Consider the following 18950-nt stretch of genomic DNA (forward strand, 5'->3'; position numbering starts at 1 on the left):
AATAGGTTTGGTTAAATTCAGAGCTTTTCCAATTTGAATGACGAAAGCTGCCATGCTGCTGCTGTAGGATGATTTTAGGAAGCCCACAGGATCCGAGACACCCTCACTCCTCCTGGCCACCTTCACCTGGGAGCCTGTAGCTGGTGCTAAAGTTCTCCTTGGATAGGGGAAAGCAGCCAGGTCTGAGCCCTGCCCTCACCATGCAGGTCCCTGCCAGGAGCTTGGGCCCCAAGGCCCAGCCCTGGGCCAGCCACCGTGGGCACCTGCAGTGCACAGCCTCAAGTCGCAAATCCATTCCCTTTAGAGTTGCTGGCAAGTGTGATGTGTATTGTTGTGTGGTTGGGAGAACACCACTCTATTTCTGAAATAAAACCTGGACACTAGGATTTTTTTCAATGTTTTACAAAAATTGTTGCACAGCCCCCATTTTCTCTAATACAATTCAAGTTCCTCCAAAGTTAATTTGCCGGGGGTTCAGAGGGAGGCAAGGAGAGACGGTGAGTAGGCAGAGCATAGAGGGCTTTTTAGGGCAGTGACGCTATTCTGCATGATAAGGCTGTGGGAACCCGGGTGTTTAGATGGAGGGCCAGAGCTCGTGACAGGCCACAGTGGGTTCCCAAGGAAAGTGGGACTTCACAGAACTCCCTCTCTGAAGCAGACGATGAAGGGTCCCCGACGGGCAACACAGAGGGCAGAGTTGTAAAGGCGCTGGGCAGGGAGCATGGCCCAAGAGCACCTGGGCTATTGAAACAGGCGGCACTGGAAATGAGGAAAGCAGCGAGCAGGCGGTTCCGCCACCAGACGGAGGTGGCCGTAGACCCCCAAAACCAAGGGGGTGGGAGCTCCGATGGTGCCATGGAAACAAACATGGGGGATTTCAGCCGCTGAGGAAAGACAGTGTGTTAACAGCTGGATGAACATACCACCTGAACAGCAACGCGGGCGAGTCAGCAGGAACTGATGCCATGTTCTGATCCAGCGAGTGGGCGTGGGGTGAGGCCTGATACCGCTGAGTGCCAGGCTGTCCCTAACACAGACTCTCGGCGTTGTATCTGTCCTCTAGTGCCCCCGTGGCCCCTGGGACACTTTACCTCCATCCCTAAGAACTAACTTTTACGTCTTGGAAAACGGAAGGTGCCCATCCACGTGGAGGCACCAGGTTTTTCCTTCCCCTGTGCGCACACACAACATCCATAAACAGTAAGAAGGACAGCTAGCTCACATCCAGAGGAGAGCAAAGCCCACCTGAGCGACATGGCTTTGACCCTGAAACAGTTCTAAGTTCCCTGTTCCAAGACACTCAGAGTTAAAATACCAATAAGAGTTCTTGGTTATTCCAAAAATGCATCAAATTTTCCAATTAAATAAAGGATAATCTTATTATTCTCCATATAAGAAAGCATTTCAACTTTCAGTGAAAAGTTAGCAAATACGAACACCAAAAAATGCAGCTCTCCTACAAGAGATTCAATTAAGTGTCGATGCGACCGTGCAAACAGCATGTTGCAGCACCAAGGCAGCCTGTTTTTCTGGCCATTATTAATCTAGAAACCTTAATGATGAACAACATTTGTGTTATTGTCTACCCAAATTTAATTTATTTATGCAGCAGTTAATCTTGCAATCTGTTTTTCTCAAACGAGGGCAGATAATGGAGACACCGTTCTTTACAAGTCTTCAGGCTTTTAAATTCTGATAAAATCAGGATTCTTCACTGGGTCTTGCCCCAGCTCTGAATTAAACCACTTTAAATGTAATTATGGGACCTGGCCTTACAGCAGGAACATCCATTTAAAAAATTGATTGGTCAGGCTGTTCCACAAGACATTTTATGAGCAAACGATTGCAATGAGGCCAGAACTGTAATTTATAAAGGCAAAAAAGCAGGTAAATACTTTATTAGTGGTAATGAGAGGGTTGCCAGCTCACTGAGTCTCTTCTTTCCTTACCAGCTACTTCACCAAGCCGTGGTGCCTGGCCCTGTTCCACGATCGTTTTATTGATCTCAGGAAAGAGTTACGCCAAATCTTAGCCTCCAAGGAGGTAAGAGTGATTAATGGATATGTGGATTATTCCTTGCAAATTATAAGCAGCTGATAGCTGTTGATCATTTAGACTTTTCCCTACATTCGCATTTTATGGTTTTACTTTTTAAAACAACTGTATCTCATATAAACAAACTGCAGAGCATGTAAATGCAGACTGTGGTATTTCAGGGAAAGTGATTTTATTTAAATCTTTTTATGGGGGCAAATTTCTTTTTCCTTTTTATAAGGAACTGTATTTTTCTGATCAACTCAGAGTGCTGGCAGAAAACTGAATCTGAGTTGCATCTCCTTGCACTCAAGAACAAAAGTTGCATTCCTTTAGTTTCTGCCTGTGTTTGCCAGCCATTTGCGGAACATATGTGTGTGTGTGTGTTCTTTTAAAGATGTACAGGGAAGCCATCCAGTGTGCCTCAAAAGCACACTCCTTTTATAACCAGAACTTCTTTCTCAAAATACTACAGAATTAACTGGACATTAGGCTGCGTAGCCCAAGGGCTCCATGCTCAGCAAGAAATTTGACCCCGAAGTATAAATAGTGAGGTATTTGTGAAACTTTAAGTTAAAATATTTCTTTCAATGTGAGAGTCTGTAGCAGAACTGTGGAACGTTAACAGTTGTGCTCAGTGAGTGGTCGAATCTACAGCCTGGCTCTACCCTGCTTCTCTCAGCCAAGGACTGGGACCTGGGTTAGCTTCTACCTCATGTTACCGTCTATATGGGCAACTCCCACATCTCCATTGTCACCTTCCACCTGGGAGCGCCCATGCGCCTTATTGGACGGCACTGCTAGGGAGCACGCACCCCGTTCCTAGTGCGTTCCCCACTTAATCACAGCTCTTGCTGTGATTTAAGGAGAGTGGAGGAGCCACTGTTATCATCTTGACTTTCCCAGTGAAGAAACTGAAGTTTAGAGGGGTTTTTGGAGTTTTTTGTTTTTGTTTTTTTTGAGATGGAGTCTCCCTCTGTTGTGCAGGCTGGAGTGCAATGGCGTGATCTCAGCTCACTGCAACCTCTGCCTCTCAGGTTCAAGAGATTCTCCTGCCTCAGCCTCCCGAGTAGCTGGGATTACAGGCATCCGCCACCACGCCCAGCTAATTTTTGTATTTTTGGAGAGACAGGGCACCATATTGGCCAGGCTGGTCTTGAACTCCTGACCTCAGGTGATCCGCCCACCTTGGCCTCCCAAAATGCTGGGATTACAGGCATGAGCCATCGCGCCCGACCAGCTTAGAGATTTTGAATCAGCTCCATGGTGACACAGCAAGCTTCACACTCTGGGGTGTCTCACCCCAAAGCTGGGAACATGGTTACTGAACCATACAGGGCCGAAGTGCGTGTCCTGGGACCTTCTCGTCAGTGCCCCCACTTTTCAGTTTCACTCCCAGGGTCCAGCTGGGAACTGTAAATCATTTCCTAATCTGAAGCAGGCTTAGATTGGGAAACACAGGTTTAAAGTTAAAACCAAACAGCAGTGGCTTAGGATCCAGCAAGTAAATGCAGCTGAGGGAAGTGGAGGGCTGGGTGGCTGAATGCCCAGGTCAGAGGCTGCTGAAGGCGTGCATGTGGCAATGGAATCCATTAAAGATGCTGCAGGCCAAACAGGGCCCTACACTTCACCTAGGGCTACAGGAGGCCAACCTAACTGGAAACCTGAACCCGAGTTGTAAGCCTGGGGCTCACTGAATGCTCAGCTCCTCAGACACCTTCCTTCCTTGCAGAATGTCATCTGCAGCTTCCTACTGCCCCTACAGTAAAGGGCCCTTCGTTTCCAAGTGATCCCATCAAAACTCCGTGCCTCCGTCTTTCTTAACCCCAGATCTGAGCTCTTCAGTTAACATTGTGCACAAAGCCAGGGGGTTTTAGTCTTAAAGCTTAAAAGGGAAGCCATGGAAACTGTCAAGCCCAAGGCATCCACCACTTTTCATACAACTCACTGAGATACCCTCAAACTTCTACCTGTGTACGGATATTTGCTGTGGACCCGTTTATGAACTCAGTGTGGACAGCGGGCCCAGGCAGCAGACCAGAAGTGGCCACGGACATTTGCCCAAGACACACTAAAGGCCCTCCAGCCATTCTTGTGGGTCTTGTAGATTTCCAGAAAATGAAACCTCTGGAAGAAAAAAATCTCCATTGGAGGATTGTTCTGTTTTCAGCATTTCGTTTGTCAAATGGGAAAGGCCACAGGAAGTGGTGATGCATAGAGTGGTATCTGCCTAGCTCAGCTGGACTATGCAGTGTGGCCTCTGCCAGACCCTCCCATTCCTGCAGAACTGGGGCCAGCCATTCCCACCTCAGAGAGCTGTGGAGGAGTAGCAGAGGGGAAGTGTGCGATGGCACAGAAGAGTGGCCCAGTGAATGCTGGCCACCACAAGCAGCAGCGGAGGTGACAGTGGAGAAGGGCTGCTGTGGAAACGACAGCCACACAAGCAGATATACAGGAATTTCACCAAAGAGTCTGGTATTAGGAAAATAAAATAAAATGAATAGCCTGCACTAAAGAATAATAGTAATTTCTTTTCTCAAATATTGAAATGAGGTACAAATGGCCAACAGGTATATGAAAAATGCTTAACATCACTAATTGTCAGAGAACTAAAACTCAAAACTGCAGTGAGATATCATGTCACCCCAGCGACAATGGCTTTTATCCAAAAGGCAGGCAGTAACAAATGCTGGTGAGGATGTGGAGAAAGGGGAACCCTCGCATACCGTTGGTGGGAGTGAAAATTAGTATGGCCACTATGGAGAACAGTTTAGAGGTTCCTCAACAAGCTAAAAATAGAGCTGCCATATGACCCAGCAGTCCCACTGCTGGGTATATATCCAAAAGAAAGGAAATCAGTGTATCGAAGGGATACCTACACACTCACGTTTATTGCAGCACTACTCACAATAGCCAAGATAGGGGATTAACCTAAGCATCCAACAAGTGAATGGATTAAAAAAAATGTGGTCTATATACCCAATGAAATATTACCCAGCCATAAAAATAAGGAAATCCTGTCATTTGCAACAACATGAATGGAACTGGAGGACATTATGTTAAGTAAAATATCCCAGACACAGAAAGACAAGTATTGTATGTTCTCACACATGTGTGGGAGCTTAAAAAAAAAAAATTTAACTCTTGGAGATAGTAGAATGATGGGTACCAGAGGCTGTGAAGGGTGACAAGAAGTGGGTGGATAAAATGGGAATGGTTAATGGGTACAAAAATACAGTTAGATAGGATGAATAAGATCTAGTATTTGGTAGCACAATAGGGTGACTATAGTTAACACTAATTTATTTTATATTCTAAGATAACTAAAAGAGTGGAATTGGAATATTTCTAACACAAAGAAATGATAAATGCTTGAGGTGATGGATACTCCATTTACCCTGATTTGATCATTACACATTGTGTGCCTGTATCAAAATATCACATGTACTCCATAAATATACACAACTATTATGTACTCCTAATAATTAAAATTAATTATTTTTAAATATTCAAATGATGTAAACCATTTTATTTCACCTTCTACCTTGTCTTCAGGGAAGTACAGAAGTTCAATCCCATTAACTATGATATCCTAGAGCTTGGTATATCAATTTTCTTCTTCCACATGTAAAGAAAGGAAGAAAAGACTATTATCTATTATCTATGAATATTGTTAGAAGTCATCTGTTATGAATATTAGAATCGTTATAACATGGGCTGGGTGCAGTGGCTCATGCTTGTAATCCCAGCACTCTGGGAGGACAAGGCAGGCAGATCACCTGAGATCAGGAGTTCAAGACTAGCCTGGCCAACATGGTGAAACCCAATCTCTACTAGAAATACAAAAAATTAGCCAGGCATGGTGGCAAGTGCCTGTAATCCCAGCTACTCAGGAGGCTGAGGCAGGAGAATCTCTTGAACTCAGGAGGTGGAGGTTGCGTTGAGCTGAGATTGCGCCACTTTAGTCCAGCCTGGGAGACAAGAGCGAAACTCTGTAGCTTATGCCTGTAATCCCAGCACTTTGGGAGGCCGAGGCAGTTGGATCGCCTGAGGTCAGGAGTTCGAGACTAGTCTGGCCAACATGGTGAAACCCTGTCTCTACTAAAAATACAAAAAACTGGCTGGGCATGGCGGCAGGCGGCTGTAGTCCCAGCTACCCGGGAGGCTGAGGTAGGAGAATTGCTTGAACCTGGGAGGTGGAGGTTGCAGTGAGCCCAGACCATGCCATTGCACTCCAGCCTGGGCAACAAGAGCAAAACTCAGTCTCAAAAAAAAAAAAAAAAAAAGAATCTTCATAACATTTATTTTTAAAAAGCAAACTCATTCCAAGATATCTGAAATGCTCTTGTGGAGGGAAAGAGAGGAACACTGGCACTGCATTATTTAGCTGCAGGCAAAGCCACAGCATCATTGACCAAGGTGAAATTTTATTCGGTCAAAATGATCCTTCAAAATCCTGTAGGAAAGATATAACAATTATAACCATATACTCACTTAACAAAAGAACCCCAAAATATATTAATAAAAGCAGAATTGAAAGAAGAAACAGTTCTAAAATAATAATGCAGACTTCTGTATTTTACTTTCAATAATGACTAGAACAACCAGACAGAAGATCAATAAGGAAATAGATGACTTCAATAGCACTATAAGCCAAGTGGACCCAACAGTCATGGATGAAATTCTGTGTTCAACAGTAGAATGCACATTCTTCTTAAGTGCACACAGAACATTCTCCAGGATAGGCCATATGTTAGGCCACAAAACAAGTGTCAATACATTTTAACAGATTAAAATCATACGAAGTATATTTTCCAACCACAATGGAATGAAGCTGTAAATCAGTAACGGAAGATTGGAAAAATTCACAAATTTGTGGAAGTTAAATAACAGATTCTTAAGCAACCAGTGGGTCAAAAAAGAAATAAAAAAGGGATATTAGAAATGCTAATAGATGAATGAAAACTAAGATACAACATACCAACATTTATGAGATCCAAAGAAAGCAGAATTTAGAGCTGTAAGTGCCTACATAAAAAGAACTCAAATCAATAACCTAATTTTATAACTTGAGGAACTAGAAAAAGAAAACCAAAGTAAGCGTAATGCCAGCAGAAGAAAAGAAATAATAAGGATTAGAACAAAGATAAATGAAATAGAGAATAAGGAAATAGAGAAAATCAATAAAACCAAAAGTTAGTTCTTTGGAAAGATCAACCAAATTGATAAACCTTTAGCTAGACTGCCTAAGAAAAAAGACTGAAATTACTAAAGTCAGAAATAGAAGTGGGGACATTACTATCGACCTTACAGAAATAAAAAAGGATTATGAGAAAATGCCCTGAATAATTATTTGCCAACCAATTACATAACCTAGATGAAATGGACAAATTATTAGAAATGAACAAACTAGGCTGGGCACAGTGGCTTACGCCTATAATCCCAGCACTTTGGGAGGCCAAGGTGGGCCAATCACGAGGTCAGGAGTTCGAGACCAACCTGACCAACATGGTGAAACCCCTTCTCTACCAAAAATACAAAAATTAGCCCGTCATGGTGGCGTATATCTGTAATCCCAGCTACTCAGGAGGCTGAGGCAGGAGAATCGCTTGAACCTGGGAGGCAGAGGTTTCAGTGAGCCGAGATCACGCCATTGCACTCCAGCCTGGGCCACAGAGCAAGACTCCATCTCAAAAAAACAAAAAAACAAAAAAACAAAAAAAAATGAACAAACTAAAAACTGAGAACCTGGGAGGCAGAGGTTTCAGTGAGCCGAGATCACGCCATTGCACTCCAGCCTGGGCCACAGAGCAAGACTCCATCTCAAAAAAACAAAAAAACAAAAAAACAAAAAAAAATGAACAAACTAAAAACTGACACAAGAAGAAATAGAAAATCTCAACAGAGCTATAACAAGTAAAGACCTTGAATCAATAATCAAAAAAACCTCACACAAAGAAAAGCCCAAGACCAGATGGCTTTGCTAGTGAATTCTATCAAATATTTAAAGAATCAACACCAATTCTTTTTTTTTTTTTTTTTTTTTTTACAAATAGCACTTTTTATTTGCCACTATTTGAAGTCTGAACTTTAAACAGATTCTTGGACTGGTGGTTCATATCCATCAGCTCGTTCAACTTTAGCACCTGTCTCGTCCCCAGTGGCTTTTCCAGAACTACTGCCTTCACCATGAAGCTCCATGAGCTTTCCCAATTCAAACTTGGGCTTCTTCAGCATTTTTACTTTTCTAACGAAGACATCATGGAGAGGATAAATAGATTGGCAAGCCTTTTGTATGTCTTTTCCATTGCTGTCTGGAATCAATTTATTGACCACTTCTTTCAAGTCATTGGTCTGCACCTCTCAGGTCATGATTTCCATTATCTTCTTCTGGATTTGGCGGACCTGTTGGTGCTGAGCATAAGAGGTCTTCCGTATCTGATTGTTGCGTTTTTTAGTAAAACCAACACAGAACAGACGAAGCAAATAACCATCGGTAGTCTTGACATCAACATGAGCTTCAATCATTGTCTGCCACTTTTTGACCATGGAACACATTTTGTCATGGGTAAGATCCATGCCATGGAAGTTAGGCAGTTTTTACCCTGAACATCTTCAGTAATTTTACAGCTTGAATTTTCTAAATGCAACTTCATCATTCTGCAAATCAGCAAGACTCACTTCAAACACACGACCCTTGAGACCATCAGATTTTGGTTCCTTGGGTCCTGGTGACTAGTGTCTTTCCAATATTTCTTATACTGAACATAGCAGGTGCTTTCACATCATACCAATCTTTCTTAGAAAATGGATCAACCACTTTCTTCTTGGCTCCCTTCTTGCCGCCTTTCGTAAGGCGCTTGTTCTTGCCAACCGCCATGGTGCTGGTCAGAGAGCCAAAAGGCAAATCAACACCAATTCTCTTGAACTCTTCCAAAAAATAGAAGAGGTTGGAACTATTCAATGAGATCAGCATTACCCTAATACCAAAGCTAGACAAAGACACTGCAAGAAAACAAAACTTACAGACAAACACCCCTTTTAAATTTAGAAGCAAAAATAGCCAGCAGATTATTAGCAAGCCAAATCCAGCAGCATATTAAAGGACTAAACACCCAGCTGAGTGAGATTTACCACCGCAGGAATGTAAGGGTAGTTCAACATATAAAAATGAATTGATGTAATACACCACTTTAATAGAACAAAGGGGAGGCTGGGTGCAGTGGGTCACACCTGTAAACCCAGCAATTTGGAAGGCTAAGGCGGACAGATCATTTGAGATCAGGAGTTTGAGACCAGCCTGACCAACATGATGAAACCTTGTCTCTAGTAAAACTACAAAAAAATTAGCCAAGCATGGTGGCACACACCTGTAATCTCAGCCACTTGCAAGGCTGAGGCAGGAGAATCTCATGAACCCAGGAGGTAGAGGTTGCAGTGAGCCAAGATTGTGCCACTGCACTACAGCCTGGGCAATAGAGTGAGACTCCATAACAAAAAAAAAAAAAAAAAAAAAAGAACAAAGGGGAAAAAACACTATCATCTCATTGGTGCAGAAAAAGCATTTGACAAAATCAAATACATTCTTATGGTAAAAACACTAAAAAAAAAAAACAAACTGTCAATAGAAGGGAATGTCTCCAATCTGATAAAGGATGTTTATGAAAAACCCACAGATAATTACTGAAACCTGAATTCTTATCCCTGAGATCTGGAATAAGACAAGGATGCCTGCTTTCACCACTTATATTCAGCATGGTTTTGGCAGTTCTAGCCAGAGCAATCAGGCAAGAAAAAGATATAAAAGACATCCACATTGGAAAGGAAGAAGTAAAACTATCTCCGTTCTCAGGTGATGTGATCCTAAAGAATCCACAAAATAACTATTAGAGCTAATAAATGAAATCAGCAAAGTTGCAGAATATGAAACCAACACACAATAATCCATTGTCTACATTATCAGTTGTATTAATCTGCTTTAGATTAAATTGCTTTAGAAGAACACCTGAGACTGGGTAATTTATAAAGAAAAGAGATTTGGCTCATGGTTCTGCAGGCTGTACATGAAGTACATGTACTGACATCTGCTTCTGGTGAGGGCCTCAGGAAATTTCCAATCATGATGGAAGGTGAATGGGGAGACAGTGTATCACATGGCAAGACAGGGAGCAAATGAGAGAGGGAAGTGGTGCCAGGCTGTTTCAAACAACCAGATCTAGCATGAACTCAGAGTGAGAACTCACTCATTACCATGAGGACAGCAGCGAGCCATTCATGAGGGATCCTCCCTGAGACCCAAACACCTCCTCCAGGTCCCACTTCCAGCATTGGGGATCACATTCCAGCATGAGAGTTGAAGGGGACAAAACATCCAGACCATATTAGCAGTTAATAATTTGAAAATGAAATGAAGAAAACAATTATAATTATTATAATAGCATTAAAAAGAATAAAATACTTGGGAACAAATTTAACCAAAATAGTGCAAGGCTTATACACTGAAAACTACAAAACATTTTTGAAAGAAGTGAATGACTACCTAAATAAATGGGACAACATCTGTGTTCATGCATTTGAAGACTTTATATTGTTAGGATGGCAGTACCACCCAAAACAATCTACAATTCAGTACAATCCTGTCAAAATTCCAAGGGCATTTTTAAAAAGAAATGCAAGTCCTAAGTTCCTATGGAAATGGAAGGGACTCCAAATAGCCAAAACTATCTTGGAGGAAAAAAAGAACAAAGTTGAAGAACTCACATTTTCTTACTACAAAGCAACAGTAACCAAGACAGTGTGGTACTCGCATGAGAACAGATATATAGATCAATGTACTAAAATTCAGAGTCCAGAAGTAAACCTATTTACATGAAAATATGTTCAGCATCATTAATTATTAGGGAAATGCAAATCAGAACCATAATGAGATACCACTTTACATCCACTAGGATGGCTATAATACAAAACAAGGGGGGAAATAGTGAAGATATGGGGAAAATGGGAACTGAATTGCTGGTAGGAACATAAAATTACACCTGCTATAGAAAATGTTTTGATGGTTCCTCAAAAAGTTACACACAGAATTACCATATGACTCAGCAATTGCACTTCTAAATATATATCCAAAAGAATTGAGGCCAGATGTGGTGGTTCACACCTGTAATCCCAGCACGGTGGGAGGCTGAGGTGGGCGGATCACCTGAGGCCAGGAGTTCAAGACCAGCCTGGCCAACGTGGTGAAACCACATCTCTACTAAAAATACAAAAATTAGCCAGACGTGGTAGTGCACACCAGTAGTCCCAGCTACTCAGGAGACTGAGGCAGGAGAATTGCTTGAACCCAGGAGGTGGATGTTGCAATGAGCCTAGATCACACCACTGCACTCCAACCTGGGTGACAGAACAAGACTCCATCTCAAAAAAACAAAACAAACAAAGAATTGAATGAGGTATTCTAATGATTGCTTGTACAAGAACATTCAAAGCAGCACTGTTTAGAACAGCCAGAAGGAAGAAACAACCCAAATGTCCATCAACATATCAATGGATAAACAAATGTGGTCTAGCCACGCAATGGAATAGTATTCAGCCATGAAGAGAAATGAGGTACTGATACAAAGCACATGAACCTCAAAACATTATGCTAGAAGGCAGAGGAAGCATTTGACAAAATTTGCATCCTTTCATGATTTAAAATAAAAAACCTCTCAACAATTAGGTATAAAAGGAATGTTCCTGAACACTATAAAGGCCATATATGACAAGCCCACAGCTAACATCATTCTCAGTGGTGAAAAGTTGAAAGCTTTTCCCCTAAGATCAGGAACAAGACAAGGATGCCTACTCTTGCCACTTCTATTAAACATAGGATCAGAAGTCCTAGCCAAAGCAATTAGGGAAAAAGAAGAAATAAACGCATCCAACTAGGAAAGGAAGAGGTGAAATTGTCTCTGTTTGCTGATGACATGATCTTATATACATAAAATCCTTAACGACTCCACCAAAAAACTGTTGGAACTGATAAGTGAGTTCAGTAAAGTTGCAGGATGCAAAACCAACATACAAAAGTCAGTAGTGTTGGCTAGGCGTGGTGGCTGACACCTGTAATCCCAGCACCTTGAGAGGCCAAGGCAGGCGGATCACCTGAGGTCGGGAGTTCAAGACCAGCCTGGTCAACATGGTGAAACCCCATCTCTACTAAAAATACAAAAAACTAGCCAGATGTGGTGGCGGGTGCCTGTAATCCCAGCTACTCAGGAGGCTGAGGCAGGAGAATCTCTTGAACCCAGGAGGTGGACGTTGCAGTGAGCCGAGATCATGCCACTGTACTCCAGTCTGAGCGACACTCTGTCTCGAGAAAAAAAATAATGTTTATATACACTAACAATAAACTATCTGAAAAAGAAATAAAGAAAGCAATTCCGTTTACAAAGCATCAAAAAAAAATACTTAGGAGTTTTTAACCAATGAGTTAAAAGATCTGTATACTGAGAGCTATAAAACATTGATGAAAAAAAATTGAAGCCAACACAAATAAATGGAAAGATGTCATGTCCTCATGGATTATAAGAATTCATATTGTTAAAATGTCCATACTAACCAAAGCAGTCTGCAGATTCAATGCAATTCCTATCAAAATGCCAATGTCATTTTTCACAGAAATAGAAAAGGCAATCTTAAAAATCATATGGAACCACAAAAGACCCATAAATAGCCAATACAATCTTGAGAAAAAAAAAAAAACAGAAGGCATAACACTACCTGATTTCAAAATATATTTCAAAACTATAGTAATCAAAACAGCATGTGTATTAGTCCATTTTCACACTGTTATAAAGAACTTCCCTGAGACTAGGTAATTTACGAAGGAAAGAGGTTTAATTGACTCACAGTTCCACATGGCCGGGGGAAGCCTCAGGAAACTTACAATCATGGTGGAAGGGGAAGCAAGCACCTTCTTCTCAAGGTGGCAGGAGCATGAGAAGAGCAAAGGAACTTCCAAACACTTATAACCATCAGATCTCATGAGAACTCACTCACTATCATGAGAACAGCATAGTTCTCAGCATAGTTCACCCCACTATCATGAGAACACCCACTATCACGAGAACAGCATAGTTCTCAGCATAGTTCGCCCCCATGATCCAAACACCTCTGTCTTTTGACAGACACGTGGGGATTACAAATCGAAATGAGATTTGGGTGGGGACACAAAGCCAAACCATATCAGCATGGTACTGCCATAAAAACAGATAAATGTACCAGTGGGACAGGATAGAGAGTCGTAAATAAACCTACACAGTCAATTGATTCTTGACAAAAGTGCCAAGAACACACAATGGGGAAAGGACAGTCCCTCCAATAAGTGGTATTGCGAAAATGGGAACATTCCACATGCAGAAGAATGAAATTGGACTCTTCTCTCAGCCCATACACAAAAATCAATTCAAAATGCAGTGAAGACTTAAACATAAGACCGGAAACTGTAAAACTTCTAGAAAAGAACATAGGAGAAATACTTCTTGACATTGGTCGCAGAAAGGATTTTTTTGGATGTGACACCAAAAGCACAGGCAACAAAAGCAAAAACAGACAAGTGGGTCTACATCAAATTTAAAAGCTTCTGCACAGCAAAGAAAACAACAGAGTGAAGAGACAGCCCACAGACTGGGAGAAAATATTTGCAAATCATACATCTGATTTGATGTATCATATCCAATTTTGGCTAATATCCAAAATATATAGGGAACTGTATAACTCACTAACTCACTAACAGGAAACAACTCACTAACAGGAAAACAAATGACCTGATATAAACATAAGCAGAGGACCTGAATAGACACTTCTCAAAAGAAGACATACAGTAGGTCCTTGAATAACATCCTTTCATTGTAACATTGATGAGGAAAAGAAAGTCATTCCCGGGCCACTGTCTGTGGAGTTTGCAAGTTCTGCCCATGTCTGTGTGCACTGTGGGTTTTCACCAGGTACACTGGAGTTCAAAGATCAGAAAAAGACAAAACACTATGCTAAGTGAAAAGAGCCAGACACAAAAGGTTAATTGGCATGTCTAAATGGTCCCAGTGTGAGTGTGGGTGCAGGTGTAGATGGGAATGTACCCTGTGATGGGAGGGGTCCTGTTCATGGGTTCCTGCTTTGTGCCCTGAGCTGCTGGGATAGGCTCCAGCAACCTACCACCCGGAACTGAAATAATTCGGTAAATAATTACCTTACTTGTTTATGTTAATCTTTCTTAAATGTATTATAGCCCACAATTATTTTAGTGTTTAATATTAGAAGTGTTTTTGATCTTTATTTAGAAGTTTGGTGATGTTTTTGTGACCAGAAATATGCTGTCGGAACTTCACTCTTGTTCTTGTCAATTAGCCTATGGTAAAATTGGTTTTGTTATATGTCATCTCACTTAAAGTTACAGTTTCCAGGAAGCTATGAGGACTTACTGTGACCAAAAGATATATTTTAAAAAGGATCAACCTCATGAATCATCAGGGGAATGCAAATTAAAACCACAGTGAGCTACCACCTCACCCTTGTTAGTATGGCTGTTATAGATAAAAAGTTGGCAAGGATGTGGAGAAAAGGGAATTCTTGTTCACTGTTGGTGGTAATATAGTTTGGTTCAGCCATTTTGGAAAACAGTATGGAGGTTCCTCAGAAAACTAAAAATAGAATTACATATGATCCAGCAATCTCACTTTTGGGTATGTATCCAAAAGAAATGAAATCAGTGTATCAAAGAAATATCTACATTCCTATGCTTATTGCAGCTTATTCAAAATAGCCAGGACATGAAATGAACCTAAGTGTTCATCAACGGATGAATGGATAAAGAAATTATGGTATATATGCACAATGGAATACTATTCAGCCTTAAAAAAAAGGAAGTTCTGTTCTGTCATTTTCAACAACATGGATGAACCTGGAGGACATCATGCTAAGTATAATAATTCAGGTACAGCCGGACACGGTGGCCTGTAATCCCAGCACTTTGGGAGGCCGAGGCAGGTGGATCATTTGAGGTCAGGAGTTCAAGAGCAGCCTCGCCAACATGGTGAAACCTCGTCTGTACTAAAAATACAAAAATTAGCCAGGCAGTAGTGGTATGCACCTGTAATGCCAGCTACTCAGGAGGCTGAGGCAGGAGAATTGCTTGCACCCAGGAGGCAGAGGTTGTGGTGAGCCAAGATCGTACCACTGCACTCCAGTCTGCGTGACAGAGTGAGACTTTGTCTCAAAAAAAAAAAAAAAAAAAATCAGGTACATAAAGACAAATACTGCATGATCTCACTTACATGTGGAATCTAAAGAAGTTGAATTCATAAGGGTAATGAGGGGAGGAAGGGGTGGCCACACTGTGTGAAGGGAGATGGTCACACTGAGGGGAGGTGGTCACACTGTGAGAAGGGAGGTAGTCACATTGTGACAAAAAAAGTGATCACACTGTGTGAGCGGAGGTGGTCACACTGTGAGGGGAGGTGATCACACTGTGTGAGCGGAGGTGGTCACACTGTGAGGGGAGGTGGTCACACTGAGGGGAGGTGGTCACACTGAGGGGAGGTGGTCACGCTGAGAGGGGAGGTGGTCACACTGAGGGGAGGCGGTCACACTGAGGGGAGGTGGTCACACTGTATGAGGGGAGGTGGTCACACTATGAGGGGAGGTGGTCACACTGAGGGGAGGTGGTCACACTGTGAGGGGAGGTGGTCACACTGAGAGGGGAGGTGGTCACACTGAGGGGAGGTGGTCACACTGTGAGGGGAGGTGGTCACACTGTGAGGGGAGGTGGTCAGACTGAGGGGAGGTGGTCAGACTGAGGGGAGGTGGTCACACTGTGAGGGGAGGTGGTCACACTGAGGGGAGGTGGTCACACTGAGGGGAGGTGGTCACACCGTGAGGGGAGGTGGTCACACTGTGAGGGGAGGTGGTCACACTGAGGGGAGGTGGTCACACTGTGAGGGGAGGTGGTCACACTGAGGGGAGGTGGTTACACTGAGGGGAGGTGGTCACACTGTGTGAGGGGAGGTGGTCACACTGTGAGGGGAGGTGGTCACACTGAGGGGAGGTGGTCACACTGTGTGAGGGGAGGTGGTCACACTGTGAGGGGAGGTGGTCACACTGAGGGGAGGTGGTCACACTGTATGAGGGGAGGTGGTCACACTGTATGAGGGGAGGTGGTCACACTGTGTGAGGGGAGGTGGTCACACTGTGTGAGGGGAGGTGGTCACACTGTGAGGGGAGGTGGTCACACTGAGGGGAGGTGGTCACACTGTGAGGGGAGGTGGTCACACTGTGAGGGGAGGTGGTCACACTGAGGGGAGGTGATCACACTGAGGGGAGGTGGTCACTGTGAGGGGAGGTGGTCACACTGTGAGGGGAGGTGGTCACACTGAGGGGAGGTGGTTACACTGAGGGGAGGTGGTCACACTGTGAGGGGAGGTGGTCACACTGAGGGGAGGTGGTCACACTGTGAGGGGAGGTGGTCACACTGAGGGGAGGTGGTTACACTGAGGGGAGGTGGTCACACTGTGTGAGGGGAGGTGGTCACACTGTGAGGGGAGGTGGTCACACTGAGGGGAGGTGGTCACACTGTGAGGGGAGGTGGTCACACTGTGAGGGGAGGTGGTCACACTGAGGGGTGGTGGTCACACTGAGGGGAGGTGGTCACACTGTGAGGGGAGGTGGTTACACTGTATGAGGGGAGGTGGTCACACTGTGAGGGGAGGTGGTCACACTGAGGGGAGGTGGTCACACTGTGAGGGGAGGTGGTCACACTGTGTGAGGGGAGGTGGTCACACTGTGAGGGGAGGTGGTCACACTGAGGGGAGGTGGTCACACTGAGGGGAGGTGGTCACACTGTATGAGGGGAGGTGGTCACACTGTGAGGGGAGGTGGTCACACTGTGTGAGGGGAGGTGGTCACACTGTGAGGGGAGGTGGTCACACTGAGGGGAGGTGGTCACACTGTGAGGGGAGGTGGTCACACTGTGAGGGGAGGTGGTCACACTGAGGGGAGGTGATCACACTGAGGGGAGGTGGTCACACTGTATGAGGGGAGGTGGTCACACTGTGAGGGGAGGTGGTCACACTGAGGGGAGGTGGTTACACTGAGGGGAGGTGGTCACACTGAGGGGAGGTGGTCACACTGTGAGGGGAGGTGGTCACACTGAGGGGAGGTGGTCACACTGTATGAGGGGAGGTGGTCACACTGTGAGGGGAGGTGGTCACTGTGTGAGGGGAGGTGGTCACACTGAGGGGAGGTGGTCACACTGTGAGGGGAGGTGGTCACACTGTGAGGGGAGGTGGTCACACTGAGGGGAGGTGGTCACACTGTGAGGGGAGGTGGTCACACTGAGGGGAGGTGGTCACACTGAGGGGAGGTGGTCACACTGTGAGGGGAGGTGGTCACACTGAGGGGAGGTGGTCACTGTGAGGGGAGGTGGTCACACTGTGAGGGGAGGTGGTCACACTGAGGGGAGGTGGTTACACTGAGGGGAGGTGGTCACACTGTGTGAGGGGAGGTGGTCACACTGTGAGGGGAGGTGGTCACACTGAGGGGAGGTGGTCACACTGTGAGGGGAGGTGGTCACACTGAGGGGAGGTGGTCACACTGAGGGGAGGTAGTCACACTGTGTGAGGGGAGGTGGTCACACTGTGAGGGGAGGTGGTCACACTGAGGGGAGGTGGTCACACTGTGAGGGGAGGTGGTCACACTGAGGGGAGGTGGTCACACTGTGAGGGGAGGTGGTCACACTGAGGGGAGGTGGTCACACTGTGAGGGGAGGTGGTTACACTGTGAGGGGAGGTGGTCACACTGAGGGGAGGTGGTTACACTGTGTGAGGGGAGGTGCTCAGACTGTGAGGGGAGGTGGTCACACTGAGGGGAGGTGGTCACACTGTGAGGGGAGGTGGTCACACTGTGAGGGGAGGTGGTCACACTGAGGGAAGGTGGTCACACTGAGGGGAGGTGGTCACACTGTGAGGGGAGGTGTTCACACTGTGAGGGGAGGTGGTCACACTGTGAGGGGAGGTGGTCACACTGAGGGGAGGTGGTCACACTGTGAGGGGAGGTGGTCACACTGAGGGGAGGTGTTCACACTGTGAGGGTTGGTGTTCACACTGTGAGGGGAGGTGGTCACACTGTGAGGGGAGGTGGGCACACTGAGGGGAGGTGGTCACACTGAGGGGAGGTGGTCACACTGTGAGGGGAGGTGGTCACACTGAGGGGAGGTGGTCACACTGTGAGGGGAGGTGGTCACACTGAGCGGAGGTGGTCACACTGTGAGGGGAGGTGGTCACACTGTGAGGGGAGGTGGTCACACTGAGGGGAGGTGGTCACACTGTGAGGGGAGGTGGTCATACTGAGGGGAATGGTCGTACTGTGAGGGGAGGTGGGCACACTGTGAAAGAAGATGATCACAGCATGTGAGGTCATCCTTCAAGAGGCAAGTGCCCAAAAATCTGTTCATAATCTAGAGCAATATTTGCCTGAAATAAACTTTAAAAGTGATTTTACACTATTTAACCCAGTGTCAGAACAGCAGCATACAATATGAGCTCAAAATCTTGTATAATTTTAGTAAGGTAACTGTTTTTGGTTGGTTTGATACAATTCTCCAGAAAAATTAAGGAAGAAAGAGCCAACCTCATACGCATTGCAGAATATATCCACGAGGTCTTACTGGTGGCACCCAAAGTTTTCAGCACCTCCAGTACTTAGTTGTGAGAATCAGTTGCCTTTTCCCTATCACTGCCTTTATTGCTCTAGTTTAAATCTGAATTCCTGCAACCCCCGCTGACTGCTCTTTCCAATGTGTGCGTAATCTCCAGCACCCCGTTGTGTCTTGCTTAGCCAAGTGTCAGTGACTTTATGCCTCCATATAGCTTGAGTCTGTTTTC

General features: G+C 44.7%; 1 protein-coding gene and 1 pseudogene across 2 annotated transcripts in view; one reads left to right on the forward strand and one right to left on the reverse strand.

The window, feature by feature from the left end:
• Nucleotides 1-18950, forward strand: part of CFAP61 (cilia and flagella associated protein 61) — a 307569-nt gene that overhangs the window by 286697 nt on the left and 1922 nt on the right. For both annotated transcript variants that reach the window (XM_054541626.2, XM_054541627.2), the window contains one exon: nucleotides 1953-2043. In XM_054541626.2, the coding sequence (XP_054397601.2) occupies nucleotides 1953-2043 (91 nt within the window). The remainder of the gene's footprint in view (nucleotides 1-1952; nucleotides 2044-18950) is intronic.
• LOC100431353 (small ribosomal subunit protein eS1-like) lies at nucleotides 8057-8954 on the reverse strand (annotated as a pseudogene).

The sequence above is a fragment of the Pongo abelii genome, chromosome 21 (assembly GCF_028885655.2).
Source record: "Pongo abelii isolate AG06213 chromosome 21, NHGRI_mPonAbe1-v2.0_pri, whole genome shotgun sequence".
Taxonomy (NCBI): domain Eukaryota; kingdom Metazoa; phylum Chordata; class Mammalia; order Primates; family Hominidae; genus Pongo; species Pongo abelii.